The sequence below is a fragment of the Mastomys coucha genome, unplaced genomic scaffold, assembly GCF_008632895.1.
Source record: "Mastomys coucha isolate ucsf_1 unplaced genomic scaffold, UCSF_Mcou_1 pScaffold19, whole genome shotgun sequence".
Classification (NCBI taxonomy): Eukaryota; Metazoa; Chordata; class Mammalia; order Rodentia; family Muridae; genus Mastomys; species Mastomys coucha.
Genome location: NW_022196901.1, coordinates 8,990,003 through 9,007,819, shown reverse-complemented (window position 1 = coordinate 9,007,819; position 17,817 = coordinate 8,990,003). Strand labels below are relative to the sequence as shown.

At 34.6% G+C, this 17,817-nt stretch overlaps 1 protein-coding gene across 4 annotated transcripts in view; it reads right to left on the bottom strand.

Annotated features, from left to right (window-relative positions):
- The window catches only part of Sema3a (semaphorin 3A), a 447,592-nt gene that overhangs the window by 72,467 nt on the left and 357,308 nt on the right, over positions 1 to 17,817 (bottom strand). For all 4 annotated transcript variants that reach the window (XM_031380015.1, XM_031380018.1, XM_031380016.1 and 1 more), the window contains one exon: positions 7,083 to 7,176. In XM_031380015.1, the coding sequence (XP_031235875.1) occupies positions 7,083 to 7,176 (94 nt within the window). The remainder of the gene's footprint in view (positions 1 to 7,082; positions 7,177 to 17,817) is intronic.

Here is a 17,817-nt window from a genome sequence, read left to right as displayed (position 1 = left end):
ATCTGTCAGTCTTCAGAAATACTTTTTCCTAAATATATATTAAATGTATATTTATATCCTAAATATAAAATAAATAAATATTTAACTAATATCATTACTTACATGCTATTGTTTACTTATCTATTCACCTTATACTCACAAAGTTTTGTAGCAAAGCAGATATTCTCAGTGATCTAACCCAAATCAGCTTTTGTCAGTGGAATTTTACCTTTCTGAAGTTCTTTGTGTTATGTGTTTGTTTTGGCTTGTTTGTTTGTTTGAGACAGGGATTCATTATGAAACCTAGACCCTAGAAGGCCTAGAACTCCTTGTGCTGACCAGACTGGGCTCAAACTAAAAGAGATCCAGCTTCTTCTGCCTCACCATTCCTGGGATGTGAGGTGAGTGCCACCATGTCTGGCTTTTCTGGACTGTTTCATGGACTTTGAAGAATCTCAGAAACATTAAAGAACAAGCAGAGGAAAAAAATCTCTTTAAAACTGCCTTTCTTTTTTTTAATGAACTTTAAAATTGATTTTTGATTGAGGTTGTTGTGACTCAAGGTAAACAAATTGTTGGTTAGACAGTAATTAAATTAATCATCCTATCTATGCTATCTTTGGAATTCCAAAACACCTGTTCTTTCCTACTAAATTAAATGCTAAGTGAAATTGAACTTATTCTCATAAATTATGATAGAGTACTATTTTGCCAGACAGAAACCTAAAATTTTGAAGAAGGTATTCATTCATTTCAGAGGCTCTTTGGAATACTAAAATGCATACAATTGCTTATAACTCATCTAATTTAAGCATTTTAATCTTTTCATTAAAACCAATACCTTAAACCTTAACAAGGCATCGGTAGATATATATCACAATATTTTGTCATCGGTGAGAACAAGAGGACATTGGTTAAAATTGTAACAAATTGTAGCTCTGCTGCAAACCCTACGAGCTGACTGCTTGTGCTCTCTGTCTTGAAATCCCCAAAGCACACATTTATTTATTTGACATGTTGTTACATTGTGAAAATTAAACTGCAACATGAGGAAGTGAGCAGTGTCGGTTAATCATGCCCAACAGGATCCTGTGAGCAGTGTCGGTTAATCATGCCCAACAGGATCCTGTGAGCAGTGTCGGTTAATCATGCCCAACAGGATCCTGTGAGCAGTGTCGGTTAATCATGCCCAACAGGATCCTGTGAGCAGTGTCGGTTAATCATGCCCAACAGGATCCTGTGAGCAGTGTCGGTTAATCATGCCCAACAGGATCCTGTGAGCAGTGTCGGTTAATCATGCCCAACAGGATCCTGCATCAGACATGGGAATAAATCCACCATGATGGAGAAGTTTGATCAGGTGTAATTATATTGTAATGTAAATTCTGTCTGTGCCTACGAGGGAATTCTCACATCCTCAAGCTTTGTTTGTATAAACCTTGTTCCTTAACTTAAGGCTATTGGTTAAATAAAATGGCTATAGCCAATTACTTGAGGTATTAGCGAGCTTACTTCTCACGTTCACTGTCCTACAAGGATGAAAAAACTCAGGAGGAAAGACGGATATTCTTCTGATTTTCACAAGAGATAGGAAGATATTTTGGACAAAGCTAAAGAACACACTTTTTTTTTTTACTGAAAAGATAAATAAATTTAAAAATTGACTTTTGAACAAGTGAGTGGTTGAGGCTCCAGGATCACTTGCCTTCACCCATGGAAAAACCACCAAATATTACTTTTTTTGCCAGAGAGTAAGTTTTGGGGGATGGATCATTTCAGATAATTGTGAGGCACCTCAGGGCATGATCTCTTCTGATTCATTCATGGTCCTTAGCTGTTTTGTGCTTTCAGCCTTAGATATAATTCCCTGCTGGGATTTCTATGAGGATTCTTGTTATAGGTGATGGTTACATAGAAGATGTCACATCTTTGTTATTTTGGCTGATAGTCTAGGTGGCAAAATGCCCTACTCTTACTTTTTTAGTTGTTGCTAAGCAGACATAGAATACCAACCCTTGTCTGTGCCAGTTAAGATATTTGAACATTTTCAGCATGTACTAAACTTGTGCCGTAGTCTGTGGCTTTCTAAAATGATCTAGGTAGTTTTGAGTTTATATAATGCCCAACGGGTTATGTTTGGGAACAGGTAAGTATAACAGTGATACAAAACTTAAGGTTTTTTTTTATCATTTCTAGGTCATTCATGAAGCAATCAAATTATACATTGATCCTTGACCATAAGGTTAATATGTATTTTTGATACACACTACTGAAAATATGAAGATACACACACACACACACACACACACAAACACAAACACACGTACATTTTTCCTGTTTTAAGTAACATTACTGTTTATATGTACCCTTGAGCTCCCTCTGTACAATAAGCCACGAGTGAAAGAAAAGATGGAATGTGTCCAGTTTTGTTAAATTGATGGTAGAATAATAGACTCAAAGATTGGACACTGTCTAACCAGCAACAACTTAAATCACCTGTGCAAAGAAATATACATTGAAAAGTTGGTGGCTCAAAAACAGAGTATCAGACGATGGTTCACAGTGCTGAAAGACATAACCACATTATCTAGAAGGCGCCAAAGACCAAGAGAACTCTTTGAGTACATGTCCATTCTGTCTTAGAGGTAACCTTTTAAAACTTTGTGTAAAGGAAGCATAATTTACTGGGATGAATGAAAACAGCTCTGAGACCTCCACATCTACCACAGGCGACTTCCCTGAGAAGCGTGTATTGAAAACAAAACTGCACAAGCAGTCTAGAGTCACTGTTCACAGCTCCGCGTGAAGTAACAATGTGGCTTAGATCAGCTAATGTCGTGGATTACAATTCCTGAGAAGGGCGTGGTGAGGAGAAACCGAAGAAGGAAAAAATCCATTTGCTGATGAAATTGCAGCATTTCTGGCACAGGTGAGAAGGGTGCCATGAATGTGTGCAAGTATCAAAGAAACGAGAAGAGCAGGCCATTATGTTGTTAACACCTCAAGCAAATTCTATTCGTGGAGGAGAGGGTAATAAGAAACAGAAGAAGAAAAGAAGTTTATCTCTCTCCTTTTCCATTCCCAACCCACACAGGAATGAGACCCAGAGTGTAGAGGTATAATACAAGGAAAGTTCGGCATATCCCCTCCCTACTGACCGCTGTCTAGATAGCAACACATGTGCTCCAGGTTTGCTCTATAAGTTGTTCTTTTAAAGCTTATACTTTCCTGCAATGATGTATTCATATGGCACGTTTTTAAAACATAAAACTTATAAGGCACCAACCATGCTTCCTAGCTTCCTAATGGACAGCTATTATTACTAGTTTTGTCTTGTCCTACTTCTCATAACTTCAGATATGCACAAACACTCAGCATTCTATCACACTCAGTATTTAACTCTCTCAAGAAGCTAGTGGAATTAGCCAAACATACTATTTCGTATAGCAGAGAACTGAAGCTCAGAGAGGTTCAAATAATGTTCTCAATTATATCTAATCATGGTAGGGAGTAGCTTTTTTTGTTCTAATACCCACCAAGAGCACATTTTAATGCCAAATTATGTTTTTCCTGAGGCAAGGCAGAGTTCCAGCTTAAAGCAACACCCCTTCTTGATGAAATATTTCTAAATTATTAGTTCTGCATTGCCTGGGAGAGATTTCACTGAGAAAACAAAACTGCTCTCAAGCTAGCTATGCCTTCATATCATGAAAATGTGAGTTACTATTTAATTAGTGTGGAAAGTACTAGGGTTTTTTTCCTGCGCTCCGTTCACACCTGGTATTTATACTGAGCAAGGGAACAAATGCTATCTTTAATAAGGATATTTTAAACAAAGTCAAAAAATACTTGCAGGTGGAGGAACTAAGAGATATTTTAAAAATAAGTTCTGCTGTACATCCATTATTTTAAAAGATTGAAAAATTAACTTTATTAAGGTGTCTTAAAATTTTTAGAGCATGTAATTGGATTTAGGCACTTTTGGTAGCTATGCCTATGTCAATGGAAAAAAATCTAGTTGTCTGTAGTCAACATTTAAAAACCTTTGGCATCTTGCAGAGAGGTTACTATAACTTTGGTAGTTTGCATAAAGTACATTTTAAAGTGTCCATTGGCTTTAATATTTACTATTGGTTGAACAGCTTCATACGGCACTGCAAGTATAAATACTATCTGCTAAGGACAATATCCTCTGCTAAGATAGATTCAAAGATATTTGAGTAAAAGGCAGATTCGGAGGGAGAAGTGCCCTTATATTTTTACTTTGGTGACCTGAGGAAGAATACTCTCTGTGTGAGAAACTAGAACCTCCACATGCCTACCTTCTGATACATAAAGTACCTCCCTCACATTTCAGAGTGCTTATACTCTAGATTCAAAAGTTTGGTTAATGAAGAAATATTTGTATTTTAAAGACCTGTATAATTAATAAGTCATGTTAAAACCAAAATTCATATTAAAGCAGTATAACAGAAAATACCTAAAAGTCAATAAAGAGAATTTTATGTACCCTGAGAAGGATTATTTGTAATACACATCTAAAGGAAACAGCCACAGTAAAAATGTTATAGCTCTTGAATCAAAACGGTGTTGCATGAGAGCGAATGATAGCCACTGGATAAAACCACTTGCCACCAGTCTGCCCACCTGAGTTCAATCCCACACAACTCACATGGTAGAAGGAGAGAAGCAACTTCCACAACTTGTCCCTTTACATGCAGTCTGTGGTGCTGCCACACTGGCATCCCCAACACACCAAATCAATCAATAAATATTCAAACCTTTTAAATATATCATTGTGGGTATGCTAAGGGATTTCACCAAATATTGAAGGGACTGTTGCTCTTTCTGCCTGTTGTTTTTAAACTGATTCAGAAAGTAATTTATTTTGGTTTATTAATAAGCATTTCATCACTCTGAAAGTTTCTGGTCACATTTTGCTGTGGTGGGTATCTTAGGTCTAGACTCTCATGTATTTCTGAAAGGTCTACTGTTCTTTCTCAGCCACATAATGTCTTGCTGACCTTCTCTCTTTCTCTTTTCCTTTTCAGCAACCTATACATCTTTTTCAAAGAAACCCTAGTATAAAACCAAACTTTGGCCTTTCTTTTACTTCATGGACTTTGTGTGGTTGCATACCATAGGAGCTATGTAATACCAACTGTCATCATCCTTTCTCAGTGGAATAATAAAATAAATAAGCAAATCCCTTCTGAGGAGCGCACCACAGGCTAACACAGCTTTAGGCACAGCAAATCCCTTCTGAGGAGCACACCACAGGCTAACACAGCTTTAGGCACAGTTTTACAGACTGCTTTTTGAATAATATTTCTCATTTTTCAGTGTGCAATTTAAATAAACAGGGATTACAAGTTAGAACAAGGCAAGATTCCTCTTCATTGTTGAAGGCAACTTTCAAATTTCATTGTGTATGCAGGAGGAAAGCATCCACATGTGAATACTAGGTTATCCACGAACAGGGAAATTATGTTTGCTAAGTATGCAACTTTTCTTCAGGTTTAAAAGGTTTTTTAAATGCTTCATAAAAGGATCAAATGGGTTGGAATTGCCTAGATTGAAAATCTATTATAGAGATAATTTATATTACAATATTTTATTCTAGAGAGAGCAAAGATTAATGATAAAGTAAACACTGGATAATAGTGGACATGTATCTCTGCAGTTCATGTGGTTGTTTACATGACTAGAGTTTTATTTTCATGAGTATAAAAAGCAATTTCAAAAAGAATTGAAAAGCCTTATAGACTTACAAGAAACAAGCTCAACACTAATTTACTTTAAAAATTCAACGAAACTTTGATGTTTGAAATTTTTATGGTTTTTTAATTTTTGCATTTTATGTACATGTAAGAAATACAAAAGTATAGTGTGTGGAGGGTTGTTGATAGGTTCAAAACTTAAAAAGACAGGAAAAATGTAAAGTCTTAAAGGGGAAGAAGGGAGTAGCGGAGGAAGGCCAGTGAGGAGGAACATCGTGTATGGTTCCTTACTTTTAGCTTGCAGTTAGTTAAGCCCAGTTTTCAGATATTTAAAAGTCTGTCTAAAAACTCTTTACCTTTCAACACACACTAACTCTCTGACTTCTTTCCCCCCACTTTAATCTTTGCACTATTAACTATTCTCCAGTCCTCTGCAGCAGAGATAAAGAAGAAAACTCCAGTCCTTTGGCCAGTAGGGGGATGCTGGAGCAGTAGGGTGGAAAATGGTGGGTGGGTGGGAGAGCACCCTCATGGAGAGAAAGGGGATGTGGGAGAGGGAGAATGTGGTTGGAGTTTTGTGGAGGGGTAACCAGGAAGTGGGATATCATTTGAGATGTAAACGAATGGAATGATTAATAAAAAAATAAAATAACAAAAGAAGAAAAATCCAGAAAAGAGATGATGAGTATAAAGGAAAAAGGGAGTCACCTATACCATGATGCCAGTGTTTAAGCAAACAAGATGCTGAAGTTAGAGAGCATATGACAGAATATTTTCCTTAGGCTCACACATATGACAAGATACTTCAGTGAGTCAAAGAAAATAGCACAAGGGAGTCTCTGCCAACCATCCCAGCCCTTGGCTTCATCATACTGTCCAAATGTTGGAACACTAGTGTCTTGAAGTGCAACCTTCATGATACACTGTATGCTGTTCTTTCTTAGACACATCTCAAAATTTTTACTCTAGTTTTTCATGAAATGAAGATAAAAACATTCTTAGAAAAAAAAATATTCTGGTGTATCTGAAGACAGCTACAGTTTATTCACATACATAAGGTAAACAAATCTAAAAAGAAAAAAAATCAAAGAAAAACAAAAAAATTAAACTTCAACCAAGGAAGTGTACTAATTCAGCCAACTATTCTAAGGTATAGTTAAGATGTTTTCCTGGACATGATTCAGTTTGAGTAGGGCAAACACCAGTCAACAATTAGTGATTTATTTTTCAATTTTTTTTTTTAAAAAAACTGTGTTTGTGAACATTTTCTGCTCCTAACATTATTAATAAATAAGAATTGAAAATCTTGGCAGGTTAAAAGACCAGGGCACCTTGTTATTCATTATAACAGATTCACCGTTTAATCAGTTGATGGCTACATACCTATCAGAAGAGAGGCAGTCAGTAGTTTGGGGTCATAAGGGCTCTTCCCACGACCATTTTCAAAATGTGAGTCCTGCAGTTTAAAAATGTTGTCCTGAAGAGTAAAGCAAGAGAAATATTTCATTTATTAATAAAAGAAGCATTTGTTCAACATGTCAGTAAATCAAAGAGAAGTTGATTATTCATATCCAGTATGGAGTACATTAATTAGTGTAAACTTTAGAGACAAAATAAATTAAATGTATTGAGAGAGCTAATACTAGCATACTAGCCAAATAGCTACTTAGTTTGATGATTTTTATTTTTTAATCTGTAAGCATGATGCGACTAAAAAGATACAAATGACAACCAAAGAGCGGGATCTGTTATTGTAGGACTAAGGTGGTCTTTTAATGTTTCATGTGTGCCAAGCACATATATGTCATATACAAAGGGTTCTTGGAAAAATAAAATTTAGGTGTGCACGAAGCAATTCATTTTCTTTATTATATAAAAGAAAATAACAGATTACATTTCTAGACAATTTCTCTTTGATTTTCGGTATACACAATGCAGAGCAGTCAATTGCCCTCCTCTCTTCTTTGTGTAGCTTACATGCTTCTCCTGGAATCTTCTGACACTTCATTAACTAGCAAGGGACAAGAAACTATCCTTGTCTCTTTCAAGGTACCCACTGTGCTTTTGTCAGAGTTTGTCTGTGGGGTGGCATCAAGAGAACAGTGAACACATTTTTTTTTTTAACAGGTAGGTCATCTCTTTTGGGGATCCAGGACCAAGATGCAGGGATAAACTTTTAACTGCATACAGAAGTATGCTCATGGCACAGGGTAATGTATGTATAACAGGCAGGCATGACAACCAACGCTAAATAAGTAGTCCGTAGACTCACGGCTAAGAACCCTCTGTAGGAATGTATATTGTTAGGTATATGTGACAGCTGAGTAAACTTACAGCATTTCCGGCATTCTACATACACGGTGACCTGGGTATGAATTAGGTCAGAATATGTCTGCTTTTTCCAGTAGTGCATTAACATGTCCATAGACTAAAATAAAATAGTGGGCTTGGCAATTCTTCTACTAATAACATAAAGGTATTTTCTAACTTACAATGGCAAACGATTCATTTTATGGTCAGTAAGGATCACTTTAACACTTACTATTTCTGATGGAACTAATGGCACAGTTTCAAGTTAGAACTCTTAGAACCCATTTTGAATTGCAGAGAAAAGTGCAGAAGGAAGGAAACTGAGCCACTCTGCCTCTCTGTTACAGTGACCATGAATTACCTGTCTTCATCTTTATTTTCATTAATTCAGGATTTTGTATCAGCTGTCTGCTAGCTGATGGTGCTTCAGCTTTGTTCTGAAATTCATACTGTGTAATAATTTATGGATTTTCTTAGAATCTTGCAGTTATAGCGGGAATGTTGGTGATCTAGGCATCAAGCCCAGCTTGGCAAATAATCAGATTCAGATTTCATGTGGCCCTACCATAACTCTGAACCTCTTGTCTGAAAACTCAATTTTAATGTAAATATTTAACCTTACAGTATTACCAGGAAAGTTACTATAAAATTTATATAAAGTATCTTAATGCAGAAAAATAAGAAGCAGGTTTTTTCTTTTAATGTTTTTCAGAAGATCACTCAAAGAATATGCATGTTTAAAATAAGTTGCTACTGATAGTGTAAAAATTTTAATGTAATATGGAATAATATATTAGTACTTATTTATGTTTGAATAAATCACCAGAGATCTAACCTTATTTTAGATACTCCAGTAACAAAGATACAACATGAAAATTATTAAGTTAGACTAATGAAGATACAGAAAACTTATAAGTAGTAGATTGATCTCTTGTATTTTATTAAAATTAGAAACCAGAAAACAAAAATGTACATTTGGGAGGGTCTATTTCTGCTTGAGTCTATAGCACACAAATCAAATAAAATGCTATTGCAATCACTAAGTAGGAATATTTATTGAAAGATGGAAGAAACACTGAAAGAAGTCATGGAAAGAATAGTACAAATCCTATTGGTTTTTTTGCTCATAGAACTTTTACTCTACCCTCTGTCATAGAGAAGCCATTTTTTTCAAAGTATGGAAGACATAATGTCTGAGATCCTGTGTCTAAGTTATTTAAACAATGCCAACTTAGATGAGCTGAACTTCCAATGTCATGTAGTATTTGATTTACAAGTAAAAGATTAGGCTCCAAAGGAACAGAGGTTCAGCATGTCAGTCATGGTTTAAGAGAGAGAAAAAAATAATCCTTGGTCATGGTAACCGATAGTTTGCTCAGAACTCACTTTCTTTTTCATTAACTTCATATATAAATATTAAGTTAATCACTCCTCCTGATGATAAAATATCTTTCCTTAATTATAACTGCTATTGAAATTTTTGAATGTCTCCTATTAAATGTTCTCTATTCTTATAGAATTCTATAGTGCTGCAAACACATGCAGTTTTCTTTTAAGTAGAGTGAGATGTGGTCATAGAATATGCATCTGTATTCTGTAGAGAGCAGTGTATAAAGTTACTTGCATACACATACTTGTAGTATAAAGCCCATACCCATCACACGTGGAAATGGTTCTAAAGATGCTGAAATTGGACAAAATGGCTGTTATTCCTGGCTCTGTCATTTGCTAGCTTTGGACCTCAGGCCAGACCCTAAGCCCTTCTAAAACTAAGATCCCTCATCACAACAGAAGAAGAAACTCTCACTTTTATGTAAAAATGTGTTGTGAAACTATATAAAATATTATAATCTATTCTAAAATCTGTTCCCTTTTTACTATAGTAAAACAACTGTGTCTTATGCTTATCAAAATTTCTCATGTTACAGGGCAAATGTCATTATATGTTCACAAGTAAAACAAGTTACTATAAAATTTATATAAACTATCTTAATGCAGAAAAATAAGAAGCAGGTTTTTTTCTTTTAATGTTGTTCACATAATCACTCAAAGAATATGCATATTTAAAATAAGTTGCTACTGATAGTGTAAAAATTTTAATGTAATATGAAATAATATATTAGTACTTAATTATGACTGAATAAGTCACCAGAGAGTTATTTTAGAAACTCTTTCTTTTTCATTAACTTCATATATGAATATTAAGTTAATCACTCCTCCTGATGATAAAATATCTCTCCTTTAAGTATAACTGCTATTGAAATATTTGAATCTCTTCTATTAAATGTTCTCTATCTTATAGGATTATATAGTGCTGCAAACACAAGTAAAACAGTATGGGTTTTTATAAATATTTGTTTTCTCATAAAACACTAAAATTTGTTCTTTCCTCTTCCTGGATAAAAGTGTACTTGAAAGGCTTTATTGTAAAACAAAAGAAACAAATAGCATAACAACCTTCAAAGTGCAAAAATGTTGTTTATCTTAATATATGTATATTTTTCCTTTTCCTCAAATGAAGGCAGAGGACAATTTGTTAGAACATCTTCCTGATAGTGGTATACCCATCATCCTAACAGTGGAGAGGTGGAGGTAGGAAGACTGCTAAGTAGACCACTTATGACATCAAACTTGAAGAGATCTAACCAGTGTTCAAATAGAAGCTTTGATCCTTTTGAATAGATTCATTGTGCTATAAGGCACTATGAATATTAACAGATGGGGAAAAATCATTAATCTCATTGTTAGGAGCTCTGCAAACTATAATAATGAGCATTTGAAAGACATGCCCTCTGTTACCAAGATAGCACAAATGTTATATAACTCATCAACTACTTTTCCATTGCTTCTTGATATGGAATCCTTACTAGTACTCCTAATGAAACTATGAACCTGAGACTAGATAGGTCATGGATCCCAGGGCAAAGCTGCACATATTATTCTGTTAACTGTGCATAGTAATGACTCCTAAAGATATATTGCCATACCATAGATCAGTACATAGGAAAACCCTCATCAGAGTAGATTCATTTGCAATAGATTGTACCTAACAAAAAGACCCATAACTGAACAATTCAGCTGAACAAGTCAGCTGAACAAGTCAGCGAGGATCTTTGGAGGCTTCTGCCCTAAACGAGTTGTCTTTCCAACAGCCTTTTCTTCCAGGTTCAGAGATGTATGCTGAAGAAGAGGCAGAGACTGTATGAGCCAAACGTGGTGGACTATGTTGGAAAGACTGTTTTCCAGATAAAAGAGGGCAGTTACATTTCAGAACTCAAAGAGACCGTGACAGCACCAGACCTGCACAACTTCAAGCCATACAAAATTACAGCACCGAGATGCAGAAGGGACACAAAGTTCGTCTCTATCCAAGAAGCTATTTGCAAGTGATAGCTTCTGGAAGAGGGAGAATCAGTTTTCTTCAATGGAGCAACATTGGATGTATCAACCATACTCAGGGCATGGTTCATGTACAACAGTAGTTGGTAACACAAATGATTCTATGTCGATTTTTAGTGTGTGTATGTGTGAGTGTGTTTTATTTTTTAAAGGAGGAAAAAAAACCATGAAGTTTAGTGGGTAGGGAGTAGGGGAAGGATTTCAAAAGAGTCAGAAGGGTGGAAGACTATATTTAAAATATCAACATATTTTAATTTTTAAAATGCTCATTAAAATTCATCCCTCTTGAGTTGGAGAGATAGCTAAATGGTTAGGAACAAATATTGCTCCTGTAAAAAACCCAAGTTTAGTTCCCAGTATCCATATCAAGGAGCCCACCTACAACTCTAGGTCCATATAATCTGATTTCTCTAGACATCAACATACACATTTATGCACTTTTCCATAAACTGTCACACAATTGAGTACACCCAATTAATTAAAAAATAAAGTGATTTTTTAAATAGGTAAGTATCCCATACTTACTTATGGGATACCTTTAATATTACTGTTTCCATTTCTGATGAGAAATGCCTATAAAACACATAATATTTGATCACTATATAAAACTCTGTCATAATATAATTGTGTGTTAATTTCCTATGTGTATATAATACATAACATAGATAATGGTTGGGCTTAATTCAAAAGTCCTTTAAAAATCTTGTTGATACCCATTGATTTTCTTCTTTATAAGAATGGTAAATGTATCACTTATGTAAATATTGACTAGAGACCCCAAAACCATTGAGCATACGTTTTCCTCAGTTTACATACGCTGAAACAGTTATTCATTTTCGCAACACGTGAGCTCACTGTATGGACTCTAATGGCTTTAGCAGGCACTACACAGACATCTTGTAAGTTATTGTGCCATATTTTATTACACAATTGCATCAGTTTTCAACGACTATTTTTAGCTTTCAAGACTACTCTTTCCCCTCTGTCTGTGGATTTCCTGAATGTTACTGGACTGGTGAGGTAGGGCATTAGAGGAAATAATAACCATGCTAATGCCTGCTCCACAGTGTTATAAATTAGAAACCATCGGTGACATCATGGCAATAAATTTCTTAAATCTCAATCTTGTCCAAGTAATAAATTTTGGCAATAATGTTGCAATTTAAGTTATTTTATTTAATGATTTAAACATGAATGGTGTGTAATAAATGCAAGGCAAATAAACCTGCTCATGTGAGGAAGAATACACATTGTTTTGGGGAATTATAAAACACAAGTAAAAACAATAGTACTTCACGAAATTTTTGAATGTCTATTATTTTGAGCTTCTTGAGCTTCCTTTTCCCCTCTTCCAGCTTCTCGCAGAATATATCATACTTCAAAAATAATTTGATTTCACAGTCTTCCCTTATTCTCCCATGGTCTGTGACCTCCCTGAAAACCTCTCTTTTCTCCCTTAGAACACTGATTCCAACCCATCATGACCTTTCCTTAAAGATTAATTTTAGAAGTTACTTCCTAAGAGAATTCTTTATTGGTTTTTGCAAACAAGTTTTATTAGCCTTCTTTGTGCATTTCTTAATTAACAAGTGCAAACAGGCAATGATTAGACAGGGAAAATCTGTGGACTTCAGTTCAGAATGAACGCAATAAGATATCACAGGAAATATTGTGGTATACTGCACTTTGACAAAGAAGTTCCTTTTGGGATCAAATTCATCCGGAACTTGCTTTCCCTAACAGAGTGACTCCAGACGAACACTGTGCAGCCATGTACAACCATGACTCATGTCTCCTACTTTAATTTATATTAATTTAAAACAGGAAAACTTCCATTGCTCACTGGCATTAGTCGCATTTCAAATGGGCCACAGTCGCACATGGCTTATGGCTAGAGCACTGCAAAAGCTATCTTTAACAACATCACTTCATTGCCTGAATGAATCCTTCTTTTTAGTAGCAGAGGAGAGAGCTGTCCATTTTTAGATTTTTTTCATGAACAAAAAAGTTGACATCAGTCTCAAATCACATGTGCAAGGAAAGATCCTACTGAAAACATTAGTTAAGTAAGTTTTACTTTGTTACAGAAAAGCATTATAGCACATAACCCGTAAGTCAGTACTAACAGAGAAACACATCTGTTGGTTTTTACATTTGTCATTCTTCTACTTAGATTCTCAGTCTCGTAACTTCAACATAGTTAGAAACAACTTCAGAACCTAAAACTAGTTGAAAATTGATGCAACCATGCAATAAAATATGATACAATAACTTCCACAATGTGTGTGTGTGTGTGTGTGCTGTCTGCTAACACAGTTAAGAGTCCATGCAGTGAGATTTGGGTTCCTGTGTTGCTATCATTAAGCAGTGAAGATATCTCGTGTCTAGGTCAGGATGCATAGTCCATTCCACTTCACTGATCTTTGCAGAGTGGGAAGCAGATTCTGTCTGGAAGTTTCCTAACAGTCTATTCACATCTTCCCTTTGTCTGCTTCTTTCCTTTAGCCTTAGTCTTCAATGATAACTCATTATTTTTTCATATTAAATTCTTTTAGATGAAATACATATCTTGTTATATTACTTTCACATTAAAAGAGTGAACTCTGCAATCTATTGAAACCGTGTGAATGAACGAATGAGTGACGAACAGCTATTAAGTAGTAGTGACCATAAAAAACTAAAAAAATCTATAATTTTGTCTTAATACATACTAGAGGTAATTATTTAAGAAAATGACATGGTGAGAACATAGATATATAACAGACACTAGCTACAACTCAAATAACAACCAGACAGTAATGCAAATTTGGTAAATGTGTTTAATTTCTAAAGGTGACGTCCGTTAATGTAAGTGTATTATTGGTATTAATATACTTCAAATATTGCCACACTCTTGTTCTAAAAGATAAAAGGTAAGAACTATTAGTTAACCCCAAAACACTGATATGTTGGTATCCTTGTTTTTTATTTGGGGCTGAAGGCTCATCAGTTCTTTACATCATGTTTATCAGTAAATACAGTGCCTTTCAATGTAGCCACCTTCACGAAAGGCTCAACTCATTAGATTGTAGAATGTATGTCTTCTTAGTTAATGCCATGTTTCTCTTGTGTCCTACTATCCCAGTAAAGCTTTTCTACCTAATATATTTGGTAGGATTTATTAAAGGTGTGTCTGGGGTATGAACATGTGTTACAAGAAACTGAAGAAACTTTGGACTTTATATACATGATTTTTTTAATAGTAGTACATAATATATTTCCTTTCTTTTTGAGATAAGCTCTCACTATGCTGACCTGTCAAATTCAATTCTTCCTATGTAGAACAGACTGACTGTGAACCTATAGCAATCTGCTCTCCTCTGCTTTTCAAGTATTGAGATGAAAGGCATATGCCACCATGCTCAGCCAAGGCATGATTTCTTATAGGTAGTTTTACATTGTGAAAGACTTTGCTAATCTATATGTTCTTAAAGTACTAGTGTAAATATTTGATTATGTAATAAATATACATTGAATGTTTATTATGTAAGATATCTGAAATAAGAATATGAGAGGTCTCATAGTCAGAATTGGAAATTACATCAGTGATATCTAGCAGCAATACATTAAAGTCATTATTATAAAATTTAAAAGTGTCGGAGGCTGTTTACCGACGTTGACTATAAACTGAGAGCTCACTATGTGCTCAGCACTTGCATTTAGCATTTCACATGTATCCATAACAGAACTAATACCATTCAACCTACTTAGTGCAGTAGATAGGAACACTGCGTGTGACAAGAATTCAAGGAATGTTTTCTGTTGCAGAAGCTGAAGTGTGGCTTCATTTGACTCAATTCTTGAAAGATGTTTTGGGGCATGTGGTAACTAAGTGGACATACTTATGTGTTTTTGTACACTGGGGGTGTCTGGGGGCATCAGGGGAGTACTGAAGACAACAGGGATTCAGATGATGCTAGCTGAAGGGAACAGAATGGGGAAATCCCCAAAGTAAATAAATGTAATCCACATTTGAGTAATGGCACGAAGTTGGGTTTGCACAAGGAAGCATATATACATATATTGAGATAAAAGAGAACAATACATTTGGGTCCCAACTGGAAAGTTTTCTGTGCCAACAAAATCTGTTTATTCTGGCTTTTGAAGGTGTGAGTGATAGTTCCAGTTGGATAACAATGGCATCAAAGTGATGAATCTGACAGTGATGTGGGATGGCATAGAGAAAAGGGAATTTGCCTCCAGGTACAGAATAACTGTCACAGCCTGGGGAGTGAAGAGCCAGGTCTCATTAAATGTTTAGCACAGCTTAAAGCAGTTGTGTGTGTATGTTGTGACTTGATTGAGTTCTTAGCTTATTCTTAGTTTGTGCTTCTTTATCTTTACTGCATTAAAATTCTCTTTGGGGTCCCAGGATATAGATGTAAAGCATGGATATGCTTGATAAGAAGTAATAGGGCTTATGTAAATTGCCTAGTCATTGTGGAACATTTTAGGTATTATCTGTGAAGAGAGACTCTTTCCTCACAAAGTGTGAGTCTTGGTTGTGACTTTCTGAGCTCTACAATTGCTTCTCTTGATGCTTTTTAATTTTCCCCTGCCTGTAAGTACAGATGTTCTCTAAATTCATGTACTCTGTTGTCTATACGTCTGACAAAAATGCTTTTCCTATTCACTCTCATTTTGTGTTACTTGATATTAATTAATTTTATCTTTCTTTTTATAAATTTAGGTATTGAACTTCAGCCCCCTGAATTTTTTTCTAATCAAGTTGTTCAAACTTAGTTTCCTGCTTTTTCAAAATTTCTTTATTGTGCACTGTTATTTTAAAATCGAGAGCTATTAAGAGTCCTTGGCTCTTCAAAGGAATATAAGAGCAATCACTATAATAAGCTTCATAAAATTACTCTGTCAGAAATAGTTATTTAACAATATACATTACAGAGACACACAAAGGAATTGTAACTTTGGTCTCTGTCACCAGTGCTGAGAAATTTTAAAAGGTAACGCTGTGTGAATACAAGGTATAATGTTCCCCCCGATTATAATATGCTAGCCTTGCCTTGTATTTAACTGATTTACATTATGTCCCATTAGAATTTGATAATTCCTACAGTAAAGCAAGCAAAAGTCCCTGCAAATAAAGACTGTGAGGAGATAAAAAGGAAAGTTGGTAAAAAATAAGTTAAGGAAAATATGTACCGGTAAGGATTCTCAGGTACATTTATACTAATAATTTCTTCTTTCTGTTTGAGTTGTTCAGTAATAACTGAACTAGTTGTTCAGTATAATAACTAAAATATTTGTTACCCTAAATGCAGGTTTTGAAGCTGAAATTCTTGAGTCAACTCATTCCATGGAATGATTTCCACTTTAAAAATATTACAAAGCAAAATTTCTATGGAAAATATAACCATAATGTCAATTATATGATCATTTTTATAAAAATTAAATCTCTCTATACAAACAAAATATATTCATAAAGTGTTAAAACAATGCATTAATAAAATATGATACCATATAATATTTATTAAAAATGGTTAATCTCTAATTCTCATTATACTGTAGGATCTTCTTTTTTAATATAAAAATTGTTTCTAGATAATTATTATGTGGATCCATACTACAGGGACAAATGATTTCATCAACATTCCTAGAAAAATGATGCCCTTCCTGGAAAGTTCATCTACATTTTGACCCAAGAGGGTTACTTACTGTATTTTCTTTGATTTCTATCTGTACTCTCTGCATAACTATTGTCATAAGATTAAAAACATTTTACTTCTTAATTTAATCTCCAGATATAGTGAGTTTTTTTGTTACTTCTTGTAATTTTGAATTTTCTTATTATTTAACCCTTAGGATAGACATAATAAGAACATTGATGGTTCTTCTTTCTAAGACCTATAGTCTATATCTAGGATTGCATATACTATTAATTCTATGTTCTAGAACAAGTTTTAAAGTTCCAATTAAAATGCCAAGATACTTATCTATGAAATGGAGAGATTTTATAATTTTTTGCAAGTGTCAAGTGAGTCATAAGGTACAATGGCATGGGTAGCATATGAATATCATACAGAAATTTGGATATTATAGTTTTATTGTTTGTTGAATGTGGTGGCTCATGCCAGTAATCTTAGAGCCCTAAAAACTGAATGACTGAGGCAAGAATATGCCTACTTTATCCACCTCCAAGTAATAAATAAATAAATAGGCATTCTTGTTCTGATAGTGTGAGAGGATGTAGCACTTTTGTGAAAAACAAAAGCCAGTATCTGTTTATAAGATTTCTCAGCATTCATTTTCAAGGTGCTTATATGTATTTTTATATCATATTGAAATATATGTTGATGTGATATCTGTATGTACTTATAAATACATAGGCAAAAAGTGACTTGTCTACTTCATA